Source organism: Cupressus sempervirens, chromosome 10, assembly GCF_028749045.1.
Source record: "Cupressus sempervirens isolate cs-2001-9-10 chromosome 10, ASM2874904v1, whole genome shotgun sequence".
In the NCBI taxonomy this organism is placed as follows: Eukaryota; Viridiplantae; Streptophyta; class Pinopsida; order Cupressales; family Cupressaceae; genus Cupressus; species Cupressus sempervirens.
In genome coordinates, this window is record NC_143127.1 from 527197436 (window position 1) to 527222132 (window position 24697).

General features: G+C 38.2%; 1 protein-coding gene across 2 annotated transcripts in view; it reads right to left on the minus strand.

Annotated features, from left to right (window-relative positions):
- The window catches only part of LOC149534966 (DNA binding protein), a 304932-nt gene that overhangs the window by 159050 nt on the left and 121185 nt on the right, over window positions 1-24697 (minus strand). For both annotated transcript variants that reach the window (XM_089805409.1, XM_089805410.1), the window contains exons 4-10: window positions 21600-21728; window positions 5662-6729; window positions 5407-5511; window positions 4905-5132; window positions 3825-4661; window positions 3535-3620; window positions 3166-3387 (exon numbers count right to left, since the gene is read on the minus strand). In XM_089805409.1, coding sequence (XP_089661535.1) covers window positions 3166-3387; window positions 3535-3620; window positions 3825-4661; window positions 4905-5132; window positions 5407-5511; window positions 5662-6729; window positions 21600-21728 — 2675 coding nt within the window. The remainder of the gene's footprint in view (window positions 1-3165; window positions 3388-3534; window positions 3621-3824; window positions 4662-4904; window positions 5133-5406; window positions 5512-5661; window positions 6730-21599; window positions 21729-24697) is intronic.

A 24697-nucleotide genomic window follows, 5' to 3' on the forward strand; every position in this document is an offset into this window, starting at 1 on the left:
GGATATGCACAACAAGAGTTTGAATGATAGGACTGATTGGATCTTGATTCCTGAGGTTGTGCTAGAGGTCTTGGTTGTGGGGTGGTAAAGTGTAGACCTAACCTAGAATTGCAAAGGAATACACAAGGGAAGCACAAGAGGTATTGTGGAATCAATTGGTGGCCTAGTTGGCAGTTGCAAATAGTGGAACACAAAAATAGTTGGAAATATATTGCAAGAGAGTAGGTTGCCTAGAAGGATGAACCCTTGAAGGCTGGAGCAAATGAATGAGGAATTTAGGAATGAAATGAGGGAAGAAATTTGTAATCCTTGACTGGGATTAGGAGGAAACCTAAGATAGAAGATAAATTTGAGGAAGCTGTTGAAGATCTTGAGACAGTAGAAGCTGAGATCCCTACAAAAGAAGAAATATTATTGAGAGCTATGGCACAAATGGGTATGCGTCCTAGGATGGATGTTTTTAATTGTAAATTTTCTTAGCAGATTTCAATATGAGGCTGACTGATGCAAATTGCAGGTTTCAACACTGATGTCAATGAATTTGATTTGCTCCAGAATCTGTAAATGTTAGTACAGAAATAACAGAGATAACAAAGATGTTCTTGAACTTGAGATGCTAACAATCCTTTGATATGCTTGCATTAATTGATTTCGATGCCTTGCAATATCAGGCAGATTGAATATATATAAAACAAGGAGGGGTGTGAGAGTGAATGGGCATGTCTCTGAATGGACATGTCTCCAAATGGAGACATGACCATTCACTGTCACACCTAGACGGTGTTTGTTATCATACCTGTTCAGGGTTAGTTATACTTAACACTAGTCTAATCATATATTACTGATCATAAAGAACTTGATTCATATGCATCCCGATAATGATATTTATTCAGATCGATTATGATCTTAAATCAAAGGGATTGAATAATGTTACGATCATAACAGAGATCTGATCTCATATAGAATATATATATGTTCAATCGGTTTCAACTGCAGCAATCATTTGCAGAATGACAGTTCAAGAGATTATATGTATGTATGTATATATAACAGTAAGTAAATCATACTGGTATATATATATATATACACACATGTATATATAGATCTTGATCACAGTGATTGTTAAACCGAAGCTAAATGCTTTAACATTAACTTTTGTAGTTCTTTAAACCTTGAGGATTTGATAGATTGGATTAATGAACTAGAAGATTAATTTGAGATTGAAGATATTAAGGATCCACAAAAGGTTAGGTTAGCACAGACTAGGTTGAAGGGTCATGCTGCCTTATGGGGGAAAGAGTTACAGATGGATAGAGAAGACAATGGTGAGCCTAAGATCACTAGGTGGAGAATTATGGTTCCTTGATTAAGGCCAAGTTCATACCAGAAGATTATGAGCTAGAATTGTTCAAGAAACTGTAGAATCTGAAGCAAAAGAATTTGACTTGAAAGAGTAAACCGAAGAGTTCAACAAGATGACAATCAGATTAAGATGTCGAAAGTCATCTAAGAAAAAGGTGGTCAGGTTTATTAATGGTTTAAGACTTAACATTCAAGATGAGCTAAGTATACTGAGTATTTGTGCAATTGAAGATGCTTATCAGTATGCCCTAAAGGCAGAAGATAAGTTAAAAAGAAAACAAAACAACCCTAGGGGAAGGGATTAGCAAGTTGTTGATAAGAGCAAAGAGAAGTTAGTAATGGAAAAACCTGATCAGAAGATCCATGGAAGAGGCAGTGGCAATAGAGAGTTCAAATGTACTTGTTTCAAGTAGGAATGTTGGACATAGAGCTTACCAATGTTTGAAGGGTTCTAGCAAAGGTAAAGGAAAACATAACACAGTGGCACATGAAGAAAAAGTTGATTATGAACCTATTGAAGGTATGCTTGCATTTGAGATGGGAGAATGTCTGATGTTTCAGAGAGTGATGTTGAGCGAGAAGGAATTTGAGCTTGTTCAGAGAAGGCAATTGTTCTGAACTATTTGCAAATCAGAAGGCAAATGTTGTAAGGTGATAATGGGCAGCGGTAGTACTGATAACCTTCTATCAGAGGAGATGGTTTTATGATTTCTGTGGAAAGCAAGGGACAATGAGATTTTCAGAGACAAAAGAGTCCACTTACAGACTTGTCGTTAGGTAAATCTTTCTTCTATTGCTTTACAGGTTACTATGATGCTGAAAGTGCCAAAGAAGTTCACGGCATCTCCTGCTCAAGGCTCTATTTCCATTCATAAAGACTATCTGGGGCACTATAATTCCTTCATTGAGGCTGCTTCCGTAGTAGATCAACCTGATACTTGCCAGCTGGCTATTGGTTATCGTCTTGTTCCTACAATATAGAGGATAAGTCTTGTGATAGAACTGACAAGGAACGCGACCTGACACCCTCTGTTTCTTTATCTTAAATGCTGCCCTGGTTCAGTTTGTGAACACTGATGTAGCTCTTAAAGCGTGAGAGGAGGAGAGATTCAAACCCTTGTGGATCATAAAGACACAATTACTCTGAGTGAGTGAATTTTTAAATGATCACTCTTTGCTTGAGAAACTACTCAACTCTTCTGCTGAGGACACTGTCAAAGTTGTATAGGATAGGTGTGCTAAAGATTAGTATTGACTGTAAAGGTTCTTGCATTTTCTTGTGGTCCCTTCTGATAGTCTGTCTGTCATTCTGAAATTGTTGTCTTGAAATTCCCTCTGGTTACCAATCAGGGGCCACATTTTATTTGTATTCTCAGGTTTTGATTCTCATTTGAGAGCCCTAGGCTAAGCTGTTCCTTTTTCATGTAACATTCTGTATGGTACACCGTACTTTGCATGTACAGCAATACAAAGAAAAATAGAAACCAAAAACATCAAAGCTTCAATAAAATATCAAAATGAAAAATCCCTAAGAATTCTTTTTCACATCATTTGTGTATCTTAATGTCATCCCACACAATTAGTTTCAGATTTCAACATTAAGAATTTTAATTTTAATTTATTCTTATTCCAGGGGAGCACATTCTCCAATGAGATGGTAAATATTTTTATGCAAGATTACCGTTTAAACTTCCTCTCTCAAAGCTATCCAAACTTTCAGACAAACATAAAGAAAATTTTGAAATAAGTAATAAATGATACAGGACTGGCCTAAAACATATAGCTGCACACAAGAAAGCCAACCTCCAACTCGTGTCCATATTCCATACATGTACAGTTCCTTTTTCTCCAGCTGCAATGATAGACTTTGATGCAGAAACTAATATACAGTACATTCTCTCCGTGGAAGACAACACTGCTGATACTGAAACATGAGAATCTTTCACTGAGATCAATTTCACCCCATGCCCATCACATTGGCCTTGTGAGAGACATTGTGACTGTAGACAATTTATTCGTGCCTCCCTGTAATTCACAAAGAACATACACAATGTCAAGAGGGCAAGATTGATAAATTATTTTACAAGTTCAAGGTGTCATAGAGCCAGAGAATGGAGTTACATCATATCTGCCTAAAGGGCTCCAAAGCCCAAGAAAAAGAAACAAGCACACCTCATATTTTGAACTTTGATGCTCTCAAGAAGAATTAAGTTCTCTCCACCTGGTGTTATCTGTATTCCGTAATTGTCAAGTGTATACTGTTCCAGTAAGAACAATTTCTACATGATTAACTCCAGAAATATTACCAAACTAACCAAAAAATTGCAAATTATTGTGCTGGTTATAAAACTCAGACAAGTTACTTAAGTGGACAAAAGGCACATCTTTTGTACACACTAAGAAAAATGCTTTAACAGTTGCTCTAAATATGAAAATGCCAAAACAAGAAAGAAATCATTTGCCTTTGTATCAAAGTAATATTCCTCATCCGGAAGTATAGCTGCTGCATAGCCAATAAGCCAAGAGCAATTATCTGAGGCATCTCCAACCACCACCTTGTAGATGAAGAGACTTCTTTGCCTTTCTTGTGTAACACCACATACAACACAAAGATGCATGTCTACTCCAAGAACGCTCAGTACCATCGAAATTACAGGGATGGAATGTTCATAGCAACCCACAAGCTCAGTAGACCATATATCCCATGTATTTTCATAAGTTCTTTGCTGAGCATTTATATGAACACCCTGATTAGGGCAGACGCCTTCACAATAATTACTGTTCATAACAGTTCGAGGTTTTGCAATGCAAGGTGACGTATCTGAAAAAGTGGAGACTGGGCAAAAGCCTTTTAACTCTGTGCTCAAGCTGTCAGTCCATATACTCTCACCACAGGATGCAGATTTAAACTCTTCATAAGAGATTGAATCTGTTTCGCCTGTAATTACATTCCCAAAACAATCAACTCCTTGATGATTGGCTCCATCCATGGTCATATGTGCATACAGCTCTAAGTTGCCAGCTGAAGGAAATACCCCATGTGTATCAGAAATTTTGTCAGAATTCTGAGTCTGCTTACGATGAGAAGCTCCTATAGAGAGCCCTGGAGTTTCCTCAGGGACTCTGAAATCAGGCTTCTCTTTAAATAAAATCGGAGAAACGTTCAGATTACAATCTGCCCAAGAGGTAGACAGCTTGTATGAACATTCTTTATTGATACATTTCCCACTAGAGCTCAGATGCAAATTCTCTTCTGCAGTTGATTTTTTATTAAAAGAACCATGGCAGTTGAATAACAGCTGAGACACATAAACAGGTTAACATCAAAGCTACATTTCTTGTAACTTTCGTTATATCCAATAAATATGAGATAAAAGGAACCACTTCTTCACTTAATATTTTCAAGAATATAGCATTTGCAAAAATTTTGGAATAATTTAGCATGTGCAGAATTCTTTTTTTTTTTAATATCTTCTAGATTAAATTAACACAACAAAAGAACTTCACAATTTGAAAAGAGTGCTAGCTAAACAAAAAATTACCATATTATCAGTACTGCAGCCAAATTTATGAGCATCACTGACTTCTTCTAAAATCACAGAAGGCTTGCTCAATGCTTCTGGATCTGCCTCCATATTTACTACAGTTAGATCATGACTTTGAAATGAAGTTTGTTGTTCAGCAACGTATGAATTTCTCTTTAAGCTGTCAATTAAACACTCTTCATCCTCAAAACTGTCTGGAACAACAAATTCTATGACTGGACAATCCTGTTTGGCACTCCTAAAATCATTACTTTTGCCATATTGCTTTACTAAATCAAATTAATTGTCAAATTCTCTAAAGAGTAAACACAACATTAAAATGCCAAAGCCACATCTATTGCCAACTCTGATCTACTAGCTGTGTTGATTTCGAAGCTTGTTTCTTTAACACTCCCAATTGATCAATGGCAGGAGACATAATGCATCGACCTTAATTTAAAAAATTTCCCCTTAGAATTAAAGCAACTGCAAACAAATACCATATAGAAGTTTCCTTTACCTTATCTGTACTCTCACATGATTTCGATTTGTACAACTTTTGTTCAATGTCGGCCTCTTCCAGGTTAGCGCAACCCACCTTGGACACTTGCAGTACATTACTGACCTAAATAGAAGATAATTATTTAATGAGGCAGAGTTTTGTTAATGAAGATCCACCTATAGTATGATTCATTTTACAAACATGCACAATATTTTCAAATTCTAAATCTGTATAAAATGAAACTGCATCAGACAGCATTGTCTTTTCACCTACTCTTGGCATAGACATGTCGCAATAAGTGCACTCTTCAATTGAATCCTCTGCACATAACGTTTGAGATTCCACACCTAGTCCACAATCAGTAGCAGCTATCCCAAAAGATAATCCACTGTCTATGTGTGTATCTTCACAAATTTGATGATTAGAAACTACATGCATTTCGCTTGAAAAAGTTTTAGAATCCTTTCTTTCCGTATGCAGTTCATCAACCAAGTTAACATGATCATGTTTGGCAAGAGAAGAGAAATCTCCACCTTCACATAATTTAATCTTTTTTCTCTTCTTGTCAGTGTGTCGAAATAATGGCAATGCTTGCGGTAGAAGCACTAGCATCATTGACTTAGCTAACTCCTGACCCATGGAATCTGAATCCCCCTTGTCAATATTACCATCTGATGATTGAGTAGCACTATATTGTGTAACCTTTTGCAAGGGACTAAAATTCCATTCCTTGGATATTACTGACTCTATCAGAGGAGTTTCAGAATTAGCTTCTAGAGGAGTTACAATTGCTAAACAATTTGTTTTATTATATTTTCTATCCTTCAGTAGCACATTGTCCTTTGTCTCATCTAACATATCTTTAGCCACCTGTACAGAAGCAGACATGGAATCAGCTTCCAGTTCATCTTTTACCGTGAATGGATTAGTGCAACTTGTCTCTAATTGAAAACCTGCAACAGTGTCCTTACCAAGCTCAACAGCTAAGTTTTGATTCCCCACATCGACTTCTTGATTATTTATGCATGTCTCTAAAGTCTCCTTATGTTCACTGTGTGGCCTTCCCACTTCTCTCAGATAGTCAAGCAAATCTGGAAGCATATGGCCGTATGTAGTGCCTTCTTTGTTATTCATAAGACCATTAAAGTTCACATTTGTTTCTTTCAACAAGTCTGGACAACACTGATTGATTACATTGTCATTCTGAATTGAAGCAGCAGGACCACCACAATCTTCATTCATCTCAGGAGATTCTAGGCATGAAGTTCGAACAGACTTCTTCTTGACAAGCCTCAGGCATTTTTCTCCGGTTGATCCTTCCGTTCTCACAACTGGAAGTTGCTGTATGCAATATGTATCCATTGTATCAGTTTCTTAACATTGATAAATAGCTTAATTTTCAACATATTAATACGTGTGTATGCATTTGCTTCAAAAGAAAATGTATAATTTTCAAATATCACACTATAAAGGTTCCTTAAAATGGTGACATAACTATTCTCTAAAGACTCAAAAAATTATACTTTCTTGTATACATTCATATTATTACTTAATCAAGAAAAATATATGCTCCCAGCAAGATAACGGCATCAATGTAATTAGAAGGTCATAAAATGGCTGCTTAAATAAATCCATCCAAATGATATGTCATATAACAAGAAAACAATTGTGTGAAAAGGATAAACAAAAAATATTGTGAGGACACCTTTAAAGGTCAAAGGGCATCAGAAATCATCATAATTGTATGAATATTTCTGCAATTGATTTTTGAATGTATTTGTAATGTCCCCGTTATAAAATAAATAATAATTTAATCTTTGTAACGGCTGATTGATTTATTTTATCTTAGACCCATTTTTATTTTGTTTTCGTAGTTTGTGTCGCCGTTGGCTAACTTTGTACACCCTCAGAAAGCTTTTCCCGACGAGTATTTAAGCACAGCTCATAGGTAGTCTATAGGCATGCTTGGAATTATATTTGCTCTGTACTGCGAATACCTGTTGGGAATTCTCTGTAATTTGCCATTTCGGAAGTGAAAGATCTTCCCTATTTGGTTCACGTGGTTTTGGTGGGATTCAACCCTCACCCTATCCCGTCACTACATGTATTACCTTGTTCGAATCTAGCAAATTGGAGTGCCCGCTCCTGGCAAACATATTCGAGAGAATTTGTATGTTCAAGTCTTGTTATTATTTTTGGAATTCATCTAATCTTCCGTACTTGTGTATGAACGATATTGTTTTAGTCACCAACTATGCTTCTCACCATTCGTACAACCTAGATTTGCTTAGTCAACTAGCTGTTTCACAACAAATCTGTATGGCCTGCCATTTATCTTACCATACGGCCTGCTAATTGCTCTTTGATCTCATCGTACGGCTTCCAAAGTCATCTGTATGGCCTCAAAGCCACCGTATGGCCATCTTAAACTCACGCCATACTCTCTATTCAGTTCACTGTACGGTCATTGATCTCAACATACGGCCCTAAATAGTACCACCGTACGGCTTAGTTAGATGCTACCGTACGACCTGTTTACTGCCACCATACGGCTGCCTTCAGTCAATCACCTTTCTCCCCTCATCTCATATTGTCGTACAGTCCTAACTTCCCTGCCATAGCCCTCCATTCAATTCTGTACGGACCTCTTTCTGTGCACTTCTTGCCCATATCCGTGCGGTATAGTGGGTTTTTTACTTCGCTCTCAGTTGGAGTTGTTCGGAATACTACAGTGGTATCAGAGCTCTTTGATCTTGCTAGCCTGTGGACAGTCAATGAGAGTTTATAGCCAAAAGAGGAGGACACATTCTATTGATCGAATGGCTAACGAACGGGATCCAACAGGCGCCGAACTTGTGTCACTTCTGAGGGAACTTGCCTAGAATCAAGCACAGAGCACTGATACGCAGCGACTTATGGAAGAAACTCTCAAGAAGTTGGCAGAGAACAAAATATCTAGGGAACAGAATGGTCACAACGCGGACTCAGTATCGGCTAAAGCACACCCTCAGCCAGCACACTCTCAACCTTCCATGCCGACCTTCCCGCCGTGAACGGAAGCACATCACGGAGAGAGATTACCAACTTTCAAAGAGATAAGAGAGGACATTTCCTACAAAGATTACGCAAATCTGAGAATGAGATACTCGGGAGGCGGAAACAGAAGAGGATACTTTAACAATGATCTCAAGAGAAAATTGAGTACGGTGAATCTGTCTCCATTTGACGGATCGGGTTCCATTTCAGCATAGTCGTGGGTGATGAAAGCCGATACCTACTTCCAGCTAAATCCTATGCTAGAAGAAGAAGCTGTCAAATTTGCCGCGTTGCACTTGGAGGGAGTTGCGCACGAATGGTGGCACCACAGCACCATCACATTAGGACATGATCAAATAAAGACCTATGTAGAATTTACAGAGAGATTAATAGAACGATTTGATGGGAGAGACCCTGAGCTCAATTTCAAAGATCTAGTGCAACCGAGGCCAACTAGATCGGTAGATCAGTTCATTGCAGAATTTCAAAGACTTTCTATGTTGGTCACGGACATCTCCGAAAGAAGGCGGGTCGTGCTCTTTATGGACAGACTGGCAAAACCCTTGAGGGGTTGGATGAAGGTATTCAATCTGTCTACCCTGTCGAAAGCAATCAGTAAGGCACGAAGTATGGCATCGTCGTCGGCATCGACCTCATCCTCTCAAAGTCACTCACATCCGAAACCACCAACGTTTCTAAGGGACAAACCTCCGCCCAAGAAGCCATCATTGGATGATGCTACCCTACAAGAACTTCGAAGGAAGAAATTGTGTTTCAATTGCAAGGGCCCTTGGGAGCCTGGCCACCGATGCCTCAGGGAGGGAAAGATCCATTACATTGAGGTGATGTTTGATGATGAGGACGAACATGAACAAAAAGAAATGTCGGTTGAAGATGACCAACCAAACACTGACACCAATATGGCCAGTTTAAACCGTACGGAGAGGATTGCCTCCTTGGTACAGCACGGAGGATCCATTGCATTGGCTGGCAGTCAAAGGTGCACAGTTTTCTGTGTGCGGGGTACCCTTCAAGGACAAAGGGTTTTGGTGATGTTGGATAGCAGAGCTACTTTGAATTTCATAAACTCATCCTTGGTAAAGCGAAGAAATCTTCCTACGGAAGCACACACAGGCTTTCAAGTCAAGGTTGCTGGAGGGACTTTCCTGCCTTGCACGCACCTTGTTCCTCAGCTGAGAATCGCAATGGCGAATCACACGGTGATGGAGGACTTTTTCATAGTGGACTTCGCTGACATGGAAGTCATTCTTGACATACTGTGGATGGAGACCTTTGATGAGTACACTCAAAGTTTCAAACGAATGGACTTCACTTTTGTGGTTGACGGAAAAAAGGTTATCCTCCGAGGGATGGGAAATGAAGGGCCGAAGGAAGTTTTCGCGCATCGGATGAAGGCAATCTTGCGGCACGATGACATTGCGTGGGTTGCGCATTGTTTTATCTCGACGGAACCTATAAAGGGGCACCGAACACCTCCACAGGATGATGAACTCCAAGATACCTTAAGTAGGCATGAAAAAGTTTTCATGGATATTCCTCCTAGCATACCACCTCACCTAGGGTTTGAACACACAATCGAGTTGGAATCAGGGGCAAAACCAGTCATAACCACACCTTACCGCCACCCCAAGAAATTCAAGGATGAGATCAAACGGACAATTCAGGAATTGCTTGAGAAAGGATGGATCTGTCTCAATTCTAGCCCGTTTGCGTCATCCATGGTGTTGGTCAAAAAGAAGGACGAAACAATGCGCATGTGTGTGGACTATCACACATTGAACAAAAGAACAATAAAGAACAGGTATCCCATCACAGATAGATGAGTTTTTGGATGAACTACATGGCGCAGTCTATTTTTCAAAAATAGATCTCCGTTCCAAATACCATCAGATCCAAATGAGGGAAGACGATGTGGAGAAAAAAGGGCTTTTAGCTGCCACTACGGACACTGAGTTCCTGGTCATGCCGTTTGGATTGACCAACGCACCTGCTACATTTCAATCATGCATGAACCGCACCTTCAACAAACAGTTGTGTAAGTATCAATTGGTATTCTTTGATGATCTTCTTATTTATAGCAGGACATGGGAGGAGCACCTGAAGCATCTGAATGAAGTTCTGAGTATCATGGAGGAACAATCCCTGTTCACCAAGCAATCCAAATGTGAGTTTGGTTTGACAGAGATATTGTACTTGGCGCATGTTGTCAGTAAATACGGCGTTCAAGTGCATCAGGAGAAGATTCAGGCTATCCTTAACTGGCCTCCCCCAAAATCACTCATAGATCTGCAAGGATTCTTCGGATTGTGCAATTACTACAAGAGATTTGTCAAAGGATTTTCTCAGCTCAGCGCACCTTTAACGGATTTGACGAAGGGGGCTTTCCAGTGGAATGAAAAAGCATAACTCACCTTTGATAAGCTAAAAGAGGCCATGAGCACTTGCCCGGTTCTTGCACTGCCTGACTTCACCCCACCGTTCATTTTGGAATGCGACACATCCTGGGAAGGCATTGGAGCGGTTTTGATGCAAGATAGACACACCATTGCCTATGAGAGCAAAAAGCTTACACCAGCAGAACGCTTGTATTTCATTTACGACAAAGAAATGTTGGCCATCGTACATGCACTAACCAAGTTCTGGCAGTATCTGGTAGGTGCCAAGTTTGTCGTCCATACGGATCACAACAGTCTGAAATATTTCTTGGAGTAGCGGGACTTGAATGAACGGCAACAAAAATGGGTAAGCAAAGTTCAGTCTTTTGATTTCGATATTGAATATGTAAACGGGAAGAACAATGTTGTTGCAGATGCTTTATCCAGAAAACCCACCATCTGCTCACTAGACCAGATCTCAGCTAACTGGAAGGCACAACTGTTAGTAGAATATTTCAAGAATACAATTGCCTGTGAAATAATGGACGGCCACACCCACGATGATTGGTACAGAGTGATGGATGATATCATCTACTATAAAGATCGGATATACCTGGTGCCAAAATCCAAACTGAAGCAGAAGCATCTGAAGGAAGTACACAACTCACCTTTGGCTGGACACCTCGGCTTCCTTAAAACTTATAGAAGCATTTGGGAGAGATTTTCGTGGAAGGGACTGAAAGGGGACATGTTGTAGCATGTAAGAGAATGTACGATTTGCCAACAGAACAAGTCCGAACACACTCTTCCTGTCGGGCTGCTACAGCCTCTGCCTTTCCTGAACATAAGTGGGAAAGTATATCCATGGACTTCATAATAGGTCTTCCCAAGGTGAACAGAAAGGACTGCATCTTTGTGGTGATTGACAGATTGGCAAAGTATGCTCACTTCTTCGCCATCCCCTAGGACCTTCAGGCTGCACAAGTCGTCGATCTTTTTTTTAGAGAAGTCTTTTGCCTGCACGGGTTACCGCAAAACATCGTCAGTGATCGGGATGGACAATTTGTCAGTATTTTTTGGACAAAATTGTTTCAAATGGCAAGGACAGATTTATCACTGAGCACAAGTTACCACCCGCAGACAAACAATCAAATTGAGATTGCGAACAAATGGCTCGAAGGCTACCTTTGGAACTACGTCTCGGCACAACAACGAGCGTGGGTAAAATGGATCCATCTCGAGGAGTATTGCTACAATACCACGTATCACATGTCTATTGGGATGGCACTATTCAAAGCTTTGTACGGGCATGAACCTCTCTCCTTCATTGACACAATTCTGGGTGACAATCACGCTCCAAGGCCGAAAGATTGGCTTCAAGAGGGATAGGACATACTAAGGAGCTTGAAAGAGAACCTGCAGTAGGCACAAAATCGACAGAAGGTGTACGCTGACAGACACCGAATAGAGAGGAGTTTCGAAGTGGGGGATCTGGTCTATCTCCGACTTCAGCCATACCGACAGTCTTCGTTAAAAGGAACAGGTAAGGAGAAATTGAAGCCACGCTTTTATGGTCCCTATCATGTGATCCGTCACATTGGTGAGGTAGCGTACGAACTGAAACTTCCGAAGGGTAGCCGCATTCACATTGTCTTCCATGTTTCCTGTCTGAAGAAGGCTATAGTGTAAAACGTCTCCATCACTACCGAGCTTCCGCCACTCAATGAGGAAAGGAAGCTCATTTTGGAACCTGCTGAGATTCTCAAAGTGCGTGAAAAGGTCCTACGGAACCGCACTCTGAAGAAATACTTGGTATGCTAGTGACACCTACCATTGGACGACGCAACGTGGGAAGGCGAGCACATCCTCCAGCAACCGGCATTGCACTTGCTTGATGACAAGCAAATTTTGGGACGGGAGGACTGTAATGTCCCCGTTATAAAATAAATAATAATTTAATCTTTGTAACGGTCAATTGATTGATTTTACCTCGGACCCATTTTTTTTTTTTTTTTGTAGTTTGTGTCACCGTCAGCTAACTTTGTACACCCTCGGAAAGCTTTTTCCGACAGGTATTTAAGCACGGCTCGCAAGTAGTCTGTAGGCATGCTTGGAATTATATTTTCTCTGTACTACGAATTCCTATTGGGGATTCTCAGTAATTCGCCATTTCGGAAGTGAAAGATCTTCCCTATTTGGCTCGTGCGGTTTCGGTGGGATTCAACCCTCACCCTATTCCGTCACTGCATGTATTAGCTTGTTCGAATCTAGCAAATTGGAGTGCCCGCTCTCGGCAAACATATTCGAAAGAATTTGTACATTCAAGTCTTGTTATTATTTTTGTAATTCATCTAATCTTCCATACTTGTGTACGAACGATATTGTTTCAATCACCAACTGTGCTTCTCACCATCCGTACGGCCTGGATTTGCTTAGTCAGCCTACTATTTCATAATCCATCCGTACGGCCTGCCATTTATCTTACCGTACGGCCTACTAATTGCTCTCTAATCTCACCGTACGGATTCCAGAGTCATCCGTACGGCCTCAAAGCCATCGTACAACCATCTCAAACTCACGCCATACTCTCTATTCAGTTCACCGTACGATCATTGATCTCAGTGTACGGCCCTAAATAGTACCACCACACGACTTAGTTAGATGCTACCGTACGACCTGTTTATTGCCACCGTACAGCTGCCTTCAATCAGTCACCTTTCTCCCCTCATCTCATATTGCCGTACAATCCTAACTTCCCTGCCTTCGCCCTCCATTTGATCCCGTACAGACCTCTTTCTGTGCACTTCTTGCCCATATCCGTGCTTTATAGTGGGTTTTGTACTTCGCCCTCAGTTGGAGTTGTTCGGAATACTACAATATTTACACTAAATAAAGATGGACTGTGTATCTAAACATCAAGAATGCCAAGCATGTTGTACTAATACCAAAAAACTATATGAAGCCATTATTCATGTCAATGGGAAGGGAGATGAACCCAGGAGGTTTCGAGCTCTGTTGCAGTAGCATTTGTAGGAACTTTTATTGTAGGTTTCCTTTTTTTTTTTTGTTCTACATTTTGTAACCACAAAATGTAGGTAACAGTATGAAGCGTTTCTAATTAAATTCCACATTTCTCTAAGATATATTTAATTGGTAAAGATTGATCAACCAATCATTCCCAATTTATATAATGAATCCTTTTACTGAAGGCTCTTATCAAGTCTTTTCCATTTTTCAGTTTGTTAGCCTATACTTGATTTTTGAGGCCTTCAAAGTCCCTTTTGTGTTTTTGAGTGTTAATTTGGATTGCTTTAGTCTTTTTGTTTCCTTCAATCTCTTGCTTTTGGTTTTCCCTTCGATTCAATATCTCTTGGAGCTGAATCAGAATTATTAGTCAAAAGATATCAAGGTTTAATTCTCTAAAAAGTGGTTTCTTCAAGTTCAATTGCATATTTAAAATATTGGCGTTATATTCTAATGTTGAGTTGCACTTTTTGAAAAATATAACTTAAAATGACTTTATGTTATGTTTTTAAGTTACTTTATCACTTTAGATTTATCGCTTAAATGATTTAAGTCATTATAGTGCACTTTATGTTACAATTTAATATTGAGTTGCTTTCTAATCTTTCACTTGAGTGATTGTATGCACTTTATAGTCTAATTTAATGTTGAGATTTACTTTAATGTTTTATTTTTAAAATATTTAAGTGAAATGTTACTTTTTGAACATATTTGCGCATAATATGTATAATATATAGTGTAAATAAGATATTTGACCCCTTTAAGTGATAATTTCTCAATAAATCAATTAGACATGTGCTAAATAGAGAACTTAAGTAATGGAACTCCGTTGAATGTTATTTTTGAAATGAAATACATGTAATGCATCCAAGAGAACCCGATTTTGCCTTGGACAACCAAATGCATGTAAATGCATTGCATATTTAACACATGTAATCACTCCTACAGCACCTAGTTTTCCAAAGGGTTGGAAGTTTGAGTCAAAATACATGCAAATGCATGACATGCAAATGCAAGGCAAGAAAACATGACACATGCAATGGGCTCTTCTAACCCCAATTTTGGTTTATGGATGAGTTTCATGTCTTTGCCTTCCACATTTCAAACTTGCATTTGAGGTTTCTAAACCCGATTTTGCTCTTGTAAATAAAAAATGTGACATGCAATGATATGAGAAGAACCCAATTTGAAGCAAAGAGAAAAAACGCCACATGCAATGACATGTAGAGACCCCAATTTTGGGTTTTTAAGTGATTGCATCTCCATTTAAAACATGTGTTTGGGCTAGGAGAACCTATTTTTGGCTTCCAAGTGAAAATGCATGACATGCAATAACACTTGGAGAACCTGTTTTTGCCTTCACATCCAAAAACACTACTTGTAAATGTGTAGTGTTTCGTTCGTAGCGTTGTACCCCAAATTGATAGCCAATAACAGAAACACCAAGTGGCCGTGCAGTTGCAGCTGGAGATTGGCCGTACGGGAAGGTAGGATGGGTTGTACGGTCTATGGGAGAGATGTAAAGTGGACATGAGTAGATGTTATGTGGGTCGTACAGTAGCAGTTGAGTGGTCGTATGACAAAGAAGGAGACAGGCCGTACAGTGGTCAATTTGGGGAACCGTCTAGGCCATACGATATGGGAGTAGGTTGTATGGAGAGGAAGAAAGAAGTTGTACAATGTGCGGGTTGGTTATAGGGTAATGAGATGGAGGTCATACAGTGATGATTTGATGGTCGTACGGTAATGGCTTGGGATGGGGACGATTAACCACCTTCTATGCAGAAGTATCCCGAGACAAAACAATGATAGATCTAAATGTAGTCCAGACACAAAGATATTCCAAAAATAATATTACTTCTAAACAAATAATGATGCTCTGATTTGCCAAATCTAAGCCAGGAAACTTGAACAGAATAGGGTGAGGGTTGAGTCCCATCAAAATCGGAATAGCCAAGTAGGGAAGATCTTTCACTTCTGAAATGGCAAAAATTCAAAACTCCAACAAGAATTCGCAATACAAAGAAATAATTCAAATCACATACCAACTACTACTTACATGTCGTGCTTAAATACCAGTCGGAGAAACCTTCCGAGGGTTTATAAAAATAGCCGACGGCCACACGTACCTACAAAAACAATTAAATAAAATGGGTCCAAGATATGCTAAATCAATTGGCCCATTTACAAGATTTGATTAAATAGTTATTTTCTGACGGGAATATTAAAAAAGCATATCTAGCAACCCCGATTTTCCATTCCAAGGCCAAAAAGTGTATGTAATATTCCATTATAAACACGATTTTGGCTAAAATACATTTTTCTTGCCCATTTAAAACATGCATTTGGGCATTATAAATCCAAGCCTGGGCATTCCAAGGCAAAACACACATGTAATAGGGTAGTCTAAACCCAATTTTGCTTAAAACATTGGAAGGAAAGAGATTATTTAAGCATTTGCCTCAAACACATGTTCGACTCACCCATTTCCAACTACATGAAGAAAGTTGAAGCAGGGTAGAAATTGAAGGCTTAAGCGTTTTGTCCATCCTCCACAGTTCCTGCATTAATGCTTCATTTGGAGACCACAATTTGCCAAAGGGAGACCTTTTCAAACATTGAGATCCTTCAACAAGTGCAATCTACACTTATGATTGCATTTGCAAGAGCTTGCACATGCATTTACATCTTCTAAGCCGGGTTTAAAGCTAAGGTATGAATTTTTCAAAGTTTTTTTGGTCATTACATGCAATCACTTGGAGAACCCGATTTTGAAGAGAACGAGTTCACTCAAACTTCTTCTTCCAAATTTTTCTCATTGCTCTCCAAGTAAGTGTAAGGATTCAATTTTGCTTGCATTTCTTGCTTGTTTCACTAATTTGTTGCATTCTTTGGATCTTTATTATCCATTTGTTCAAATGCAGCCCTAAATTTTTGCATCAAGTTATTAAATAAGTTTGAAACCTTCATTTTGTTGCAAATTCAAAGCTCTTCCATCTCAAAAATGAAATTTCAAGCAAAGTGAAGTTTTGGTGTTTGTCAAAGTTTGAGTCAAAGCAAGAGGTATGCTTTTCTTTTAGTTTTTAGTTTGTGTGCATACATTGTTGTTTATTTTGGCATGTTTATTGAGAAAAAGTAGGACATTCTCCCCCAAGAATGCAAGTGCATTTCCATCTTTTCATCCTTCATGTTCAATCCATTTTCCATACATCCAAACTCCATATTCTTACATATGCAATTGCATCTTCCAAACCCAATTGCATTTTTACCTCAAGTAAAAATGGTGATTTTTTACCACATGTAATTGCCTTTCATAAACCCGATTTTGGTAAAAAGACCATGTTTTTAAATACCAAAACTCTCATTATGCACACATTCATATGTTCCAACTTACATTCTTGGCCATCCAAAACAAAAGCCCCACTTTGCCTACATGTAATCCATCATTCTAAACCGATTTTGGTCATTTTTTCCCATGACAAGCTGTCGCGTTCATTTCCAGCCATCAAATGTGTTCAATAAGTATCTAAAAACCATACTTTGAACACCTATCCTTCATAGATCTGACATTGCAACACAAAATCCCATAGTTTATAAGGATCCAATCCCATAAAATGATGTATTCACTCTTTGGAATTTCCATGATGCAGCATGAGATATATCCACACCTCCACAGGTCAAGGGGAAAATGAAATATCAGTATGATAAAGAGCTAGTTCATGCAACTCCATCACAAATTTGATCTACTTTTGATCAGATCTCAAATACAGAGATTAATCATGTTGACATTGCCAATTTCTTGCAAAGAGTTGACACGTCTTCTAGTCGTGATATGCAATGTATCACGTGAACTTGTGTTTGTTGGGTGGATATTTTACAACTGATAGTTTTGGGTAAAAATTCAGTCGCAAAATAGGATGACGAGTCACAACGTGTGAGACAGAGTCTCTCCTACCTTAAAGGGAAGGCTCCCCCTTCTCACCATTCGTTGGATCAACTCAAGGTAAGCAAGAAGTCGAGAGATTTTGTAAAATGAGTGTTACCAATATCCTTTCTTCTTATCTTTCAAGAAAGAATCCACTTACTCATGGACCGAGTAATGGGCAGGGTGAATCTCTAACTACACTTCTATCAAGAGTTGGAAACGGTGATACCGATAGACCTTCACTAACTCAAAGGCTGGCTGAAACTGTACCAGTTTGGCTCAAAATCCGGTCGTACTTCAATATGGAAAAGCTTTGTAATTAGGGCACAAATACTCCTTAAAGTAAAAATAACTTAACTATTTTGCGAATTAAAAAGAAAATATAAGCTAGAGACAAAGCTTCTAGCTATACACTTCCACAATTGCTCCTTGTCAAAGCTTTGGCTCCAATTGCTTCTTAACTCTTTTCTATTCAATTCACGAGATGCAATTATCAAGAACACAAGATAACATGAATCAAAGATAACTTATATGAATTATAGACAAAGCCTATAACTCATGCAAGCAACAATCTCACTTAATCAAAGTTAAGTCTCAAATGCTCCTTTGTATTCACTTTCTCTCAAAATAGTGCTTACACAAACAAAGTTCTGCTGGCACAATTTCTCCAGAGCTCTCTTGCATAAAAATAATGATGATTTTACAATGAGGCTGCACTCCTTTATATAGACACAAGCATTGAGAAAAAAGTGGAGGAAAAAGTGGGAGCAACTCAACCGACTTTGACCTAGTCTAACTACAGGAGAAAATAAAGGGTTACATGCAACTGCACATGAAACTCGCATTACATCCTTTTACATACATGTAATTACACCTTTTCATGTAATGCATCCTTTATAACTACTAACATTAAATAAAAACAAAACAACAATCTTAGAGATTGTTTCCCAGTGCCTTGAATTTGACAACGATGTCACGCATTGTGGGAAGATCAACAATTTCCATGGTCTTCGATATGGCCTCTACTCTTACTGCATTTGCATATGCTGATTGCACAACTTTAGAATTTGTTGCCGTAGTATCTAACAAGTGTTTTGTCAAGGATTTATACAAGACAAACTTGTTCATTGTATGTGAACCAAAGCCTTCAGAATCTACATCAACATTGTTCCTGATTATATATTCTAAGTTTACTCTCTCTACTGTAATAAGATTACCAAATTCATCAGTAACAGGGCATCTCATCTATTCCAAATCACAAGTAACATTTGTTTCAACTACTTGACAATCTCCAAAGGCCACCTATAACTTTGTAATCAGCTTCCTCGATGTTTCCTCTTTGTAACCAATGAGTCCTTGAAATTTGAAGAACATTTCACATGACAGAAGAATGTCACATGAGACCATAGCATCCAGATCAAATTTTGCTATTTCATCCCAATCATCAAGGATTTCCCTCAAGTTATCCGCTCCTTGAGTCAAAGAAGACATTAAGTTTCTCTTCATTTCATTCATCTCTTTGCTGCGCCTAAGAACTGCAAATGTCTCTGTGATAGCGCAGACTCTTTCAGAAATGATTTCTTATATCCAAGACTTGGCGGCTTCAATCAGCTTTCTCTCCTTAGATATTTGAGACATTACAACAACACTCTGAGAAGATTGTTGTTGAATGACTTCGTTCAGATGAGAGACCTCCTATTTCAACCGATTTTTATTTTCCCAAAGCTCATGATTGCTCTTTGATACATTAGCCAATGCATCTTGAGCATCTTGCAAACAACTCAAACGTGATTGCTTTCTGATATCAACCTTAGTAAACTTGTAATCAAAACAAGTAAGTTCCTCAACAAGTTTATCTACCAAGGGCTCAGCAACTTCAACAAATTTGGTTTTATCTGAATCAACCAAAATTTTGGAAACAATCTTGTCCTTCAAAGCTTTGGATTTGGTCTTCTTAACAGGGAGATTGTCTGGAGGAACAACCACTTTTCTCCTCTTCATTGTTATTTTGCTCAACCATGCAGGTAGGCTGAAACCTTCATCCATAGAAGCAGATACAGTGGAGACCATTAGCATTGATCCTGATTGTATTTTCGTTGTAATAGAACAAAATTGTAAAACCACTAGAATTGAAGCTAGAACTGGTTGGGATCATTACATAGATAATGGAGAGAGCATAGAAGAACCCAGGCCAAATGTTCTTGGGAGAGTAGAGGAGATCAACAAAGAAGGAAACTCAACCATACACAAGAAACTATCATTTCTTGTGTCCAAGCAAAAAACAATATTCCCTATAAGTGGAGAGTATGAAGGGTCATTAGTAAGAAAACATAAATTTCTCGTGAACAGATTTACATTCAGCATCATACCATTAGTTCATAGGGCCAGATTTGTGGTGGCACAGTGAGCTAGACAGTGCATACTGCAGGGGAAAGAGTTTAACAGAGCATCCCAAAGGGCTTCACATAAGAACTCAATCAAGAAATAAATGGTGAGGAGAGGGAGGAAGTAGAATTCAAACAAAAGATGTGTAATATGGGAAGCATAATCAATGGTCGAATCATCATCAAAGTAGGTTGTAGTGTGCCTAATAATGGGTGGGGAGATCTTGGTAGTAGCTCTAAGTGAAAGGAGTAAAAAAATCAGCAAGAAGTCTCAGAACACAAAGCAGTGTGGTCAGAAAATGACAGCTGCAGGGAAATAAGGAAATATGTATGTGGGGAAAGAGGTAACTATTGGTGAGTACATGGTCCACGGCACTTGCACACATCCATGCTGAAAGCAAGTGAACATACTAGAGTAAGGGAAGAAAGGGAGCCCGTTGAAAATGTGATGGCTATCAGACTCTCCCAACAGAAGAAGGTGCCTCACATAGGTTGCGACTGTAGTATAAATGTCAGCAGATACTCTTTGTAAGCCAAACATTTTTAAACAAAGTTATTAGAAAGGGTCTGAAGTACAAAATAAGATCAGACATAATTTCAAACACTGTATTATTCAGGACACATAAAAAGGGAATAGTGAAACTTGAATGCTAAATCCATTGAAAGTATTTGAATGCACTGATTAAAAGATTTCCTGCTGTAGTTCTCCCTAAAGTCTAACAGCTGCGAACAACAGATTTTCATCCTTCAACATTATATGAACTGAAGAATTTCCAAACCATGCATAGATGATGCATATAACAGATCCAGTAAAATATGTTTGAACTCATTAAGAGAAGGTATTCAGGCAGGAAACCTACAAGATTTGAGATTTTCCTGGATATTATAATAATTGGTAGGTTCTCTTTAGTTGATGTATTTACTTTGATGTGTGTGAAATACTATATTCTCTGAAACATGTACAAATTATTATAAGAAGTTTGCAAATTCTCTCTGGGTCTAGAAATGTGGGACTATGCTACATAACTATCTGGTGGTAATACATGTAACCTCCAAGCACTTCCTTATAATGGATGTCTACCCATCAGAATCCCAATGATTTAATGTTTCAGAGACAGATTCTGCTGCAGCAATTGCATACTCAGCACAAACTCCAACTCTTTTACTAGAATTCTGTTTGACAATTGTTTTGACATCATTTCTCAAACAAGTTAAATATTTCCCGGCTCCTTATAATTTGGCACCATATAATCACTTCATTTTCACTGAAAGCAAACAACAGTTCTTGTCATCGAGAACATTATCTTTTTTTATATATCCCACATATTGGTTCAGTACTGCAAACAATTACAGTTTGAAAATCCTTTCCAGATTTTTAATGCTGCTTTAAACAAGGATTTTGAACAAATGACATGATAAAGATTAAAATTAATTTGAAGGGCCTACCCCAAAACTTGAGACCAGAGTTGCCTCATGCTGGTGAATGTCTGTGTCACTCTCCTTAGTAGTCTCATTTCCATTTGCCAGAAGTTCACGAAACAATCGTTGAACCAATAGATTTGCAAATCCAAAAAGCTACATAAAAGAATGTATGTAAGTTTCAATACATAGTTATAGAGTTAAATTGTTTGCATTTTTCATAGATATTGGCATTTCTAATTCCAATGTCTGATGAAGAATCATAAAATTAGAAACAATATATAGCTGTACCAAGAAACAACTTATATCGACTCGTATAGAAATCACAAAAACAGATTTGAATGTAAAGACCAAACACTTAGAAGTCTTTAAATTTCAACTTCCACATGGTCCTAGCACACAATTCTCACATATAGTTCAAGCCTTTCCATAAAACTTATAACAAGTTCAAGAATAAATTCTTTTTATAATTCATTCATTTCTTTGATTCATTCATTCACTCATTTATTTATTTCCATGTAGAGAACTGATTCATTGTTTTAGTCCAAACTTGATACTTTGAAGCATTCATTTATTATTTCTTACTGTATCTGATTAGAGTATCTACTTAGTCACCAGTGCAGACCGAGTTCAAAACTACTTGAAAGTGATTAATATGGACCGAGCTTCTACATCTACCAAGAGCATGATGATGCCAAGCAGTGACAGTGGATGCCGAGTATCAAAACCTCACTGTGTCAGTCTTCAGAACCCGAGTATCTTCATGTGGGCCGACTTTGTAATATTTGTGATTTTGTGTCATGGCCAACTTTATAATTTTGTAAATTGGATTGGTATATATATGTGACATATTGCATCATATCCAAAAAAAAAAAATAGAATGTAAAGAATGTGTAATGCAAGTGCAAGAATGCGAAAATGAAATGAATGCAGCAGATAAAGAATTTTAAAGACCATATCAATACAAGGAGCAGCAGTGACAAATCTATCACAGGAGGTGATTAGTACACTAAAGATTCTCTATCAGCAAACTCAGTTGCATACCAGAGATCTACTGTTTCATCCTAACAGGTGAACCAGTCAAAATCCTCTAACAAAGTAGACCTAACAGTCTTTTCTAAATCTCTTTACCAAGTGCATACTTCATTATATATTTGCAAATCCTCTCACAAGGTGGACCTAATAGTCCTATTTGCTCCTAACAGGGCAGATCATCAAAAGTGATCAATGTAAGCCTTAACAGGCCAACTTTATGCTGCAGTACTAAAGTTTGTGGGTATCATCCCCACTCCAGTTTTACTTTCTATTTGGAAAGTTTCTGGGTCACCAAAATTTTGTGTTCAAGTGTTGTGAATACTTTTTCAGTTTCTTACGCATGCAATTAGATCAGATGTGATGAATTAAATGCTAAATGGAATTGAAATTGGTAGAAGTTTTTGAAGTTACTGATTCACCCCTCCCCTGTCAGTAACTTAGCATAGTCTTGAATATTTCCAACAGATATAAGGCTGAAAATGGAAGATTTGTTTTCAAATCTGTATCTGTGACCAGCATGATGTCAGTTTTGATTTTTTTTGTCTATTCTGATTCTTTTGGAGTTTTCCTGTTCTTCTGAGTTTTGGGGGTTTGGATGATAATATTACAAGAAATGAGCATCCACCAAAATAATGCAATTCCAAATATGCAACTAAATTTCTAATTTATAAATCCAATGACATTTACAGTTTACTTATTGCTTACAAATTCTTGGAATCGTACCAGACCCAAAGAATGGAATTTTGTTTATTGGAATCATGACAATAAATTGAATGATGCTGCTACAACTGAGTAGAGATGAGGTCAAGCCCAGAATGGATTCACCAACAATGCAAATGCTTGAAATGACTCTTAAAACCTCTGAATTGTATTATGCAAGACTTGATCTGCTAATGACGCTGATTCTGGGTAGTAAGGAGTGAATTTGGGACCTGTTCTGTAGCCAACAAGCATGCTACAAACATGTGCAACTAAGCTGGGTGTATATTGCTTCACACCAAATCCTGAACAATACATGCGATATGAATTTTGGCAATGTGGCTGCTAGAAGTTGAACGATCTGTACTCCACACACACTGAGAAGCTGATTCCTTCTTTCCTTCCTGCAGTACAATGATTTCTCTCTCTATACTGCAAACAAACACTGATTTTGACCTTCTAGGTTAACCAATTCCAGGCTGAGGATGATGTCTCAGCTAATGGCTGCAACGGATGACATCCTTGAGCCAAAGAGGCTGCAAATTGTTCTGGTTCAGTGCTCCGGCTGCAAAGAATGAGAATTTTCAAAAAACGAGCATACCGCAATTGACACCAAAACCTTTTTTTCATACCTTCTCATCTGCACACTGCCACCCAAACAAACTCCCAGTTCACACGCCATTCATGGCAAAACTATTTGTTGATTCTTCATTCGAAATCTAATCATTCAGGACACCTTTAAGGTTTCATTAAAAATTTGACCTCCTCCAAGTTTAGTAATTCAGAACTAAGGCTTTATTAAAAATATCAGGCATCCTCCAAAGAGCAAATAATTGAAGATTCAATATATGGTTTCTTTCTCTAAACTTGTGAGCAATGGCTCCCTTTCACTCAGATTTAACTTATTTAAATTTAATAACATCTTGGCTTTTATCTTTATATTATTTTGGAATTAAGAAACCTCTTTATTTATTTGTGTGTAATTGAGGCGTTAATTCTAAGATTCACAACTTATAAGTTGTGCCTCTAGGATATGGGCCCCAAGTGCCCCCTTTATTATAACTTATTCACTAAAGTGAATTTCATATTATTCACTTATTTACCTCTTTAGCATCTTTACCTCCTGGCACAATGTTGTTTAGAGGCAATGGCTGAGAATTAAGAATCAGTATAAGAATCATAGTGACAAAAGTAAAGGCTTAACGGTTGACAAAAGCAAAATTAAATGTATCCCCCCAAAATAGGGATGGATTAAAGTCAATTTTGATGGAGCTACCCGAGGTAACCCACGGTTGTCAGGTGCAGAAGCAATTAATAAGAAATAGTTGGGTGACGTTATGGCAATTTGCGAAGAAACAACTAGATGGAACAAGCAATCAAGCAAAGGCTAA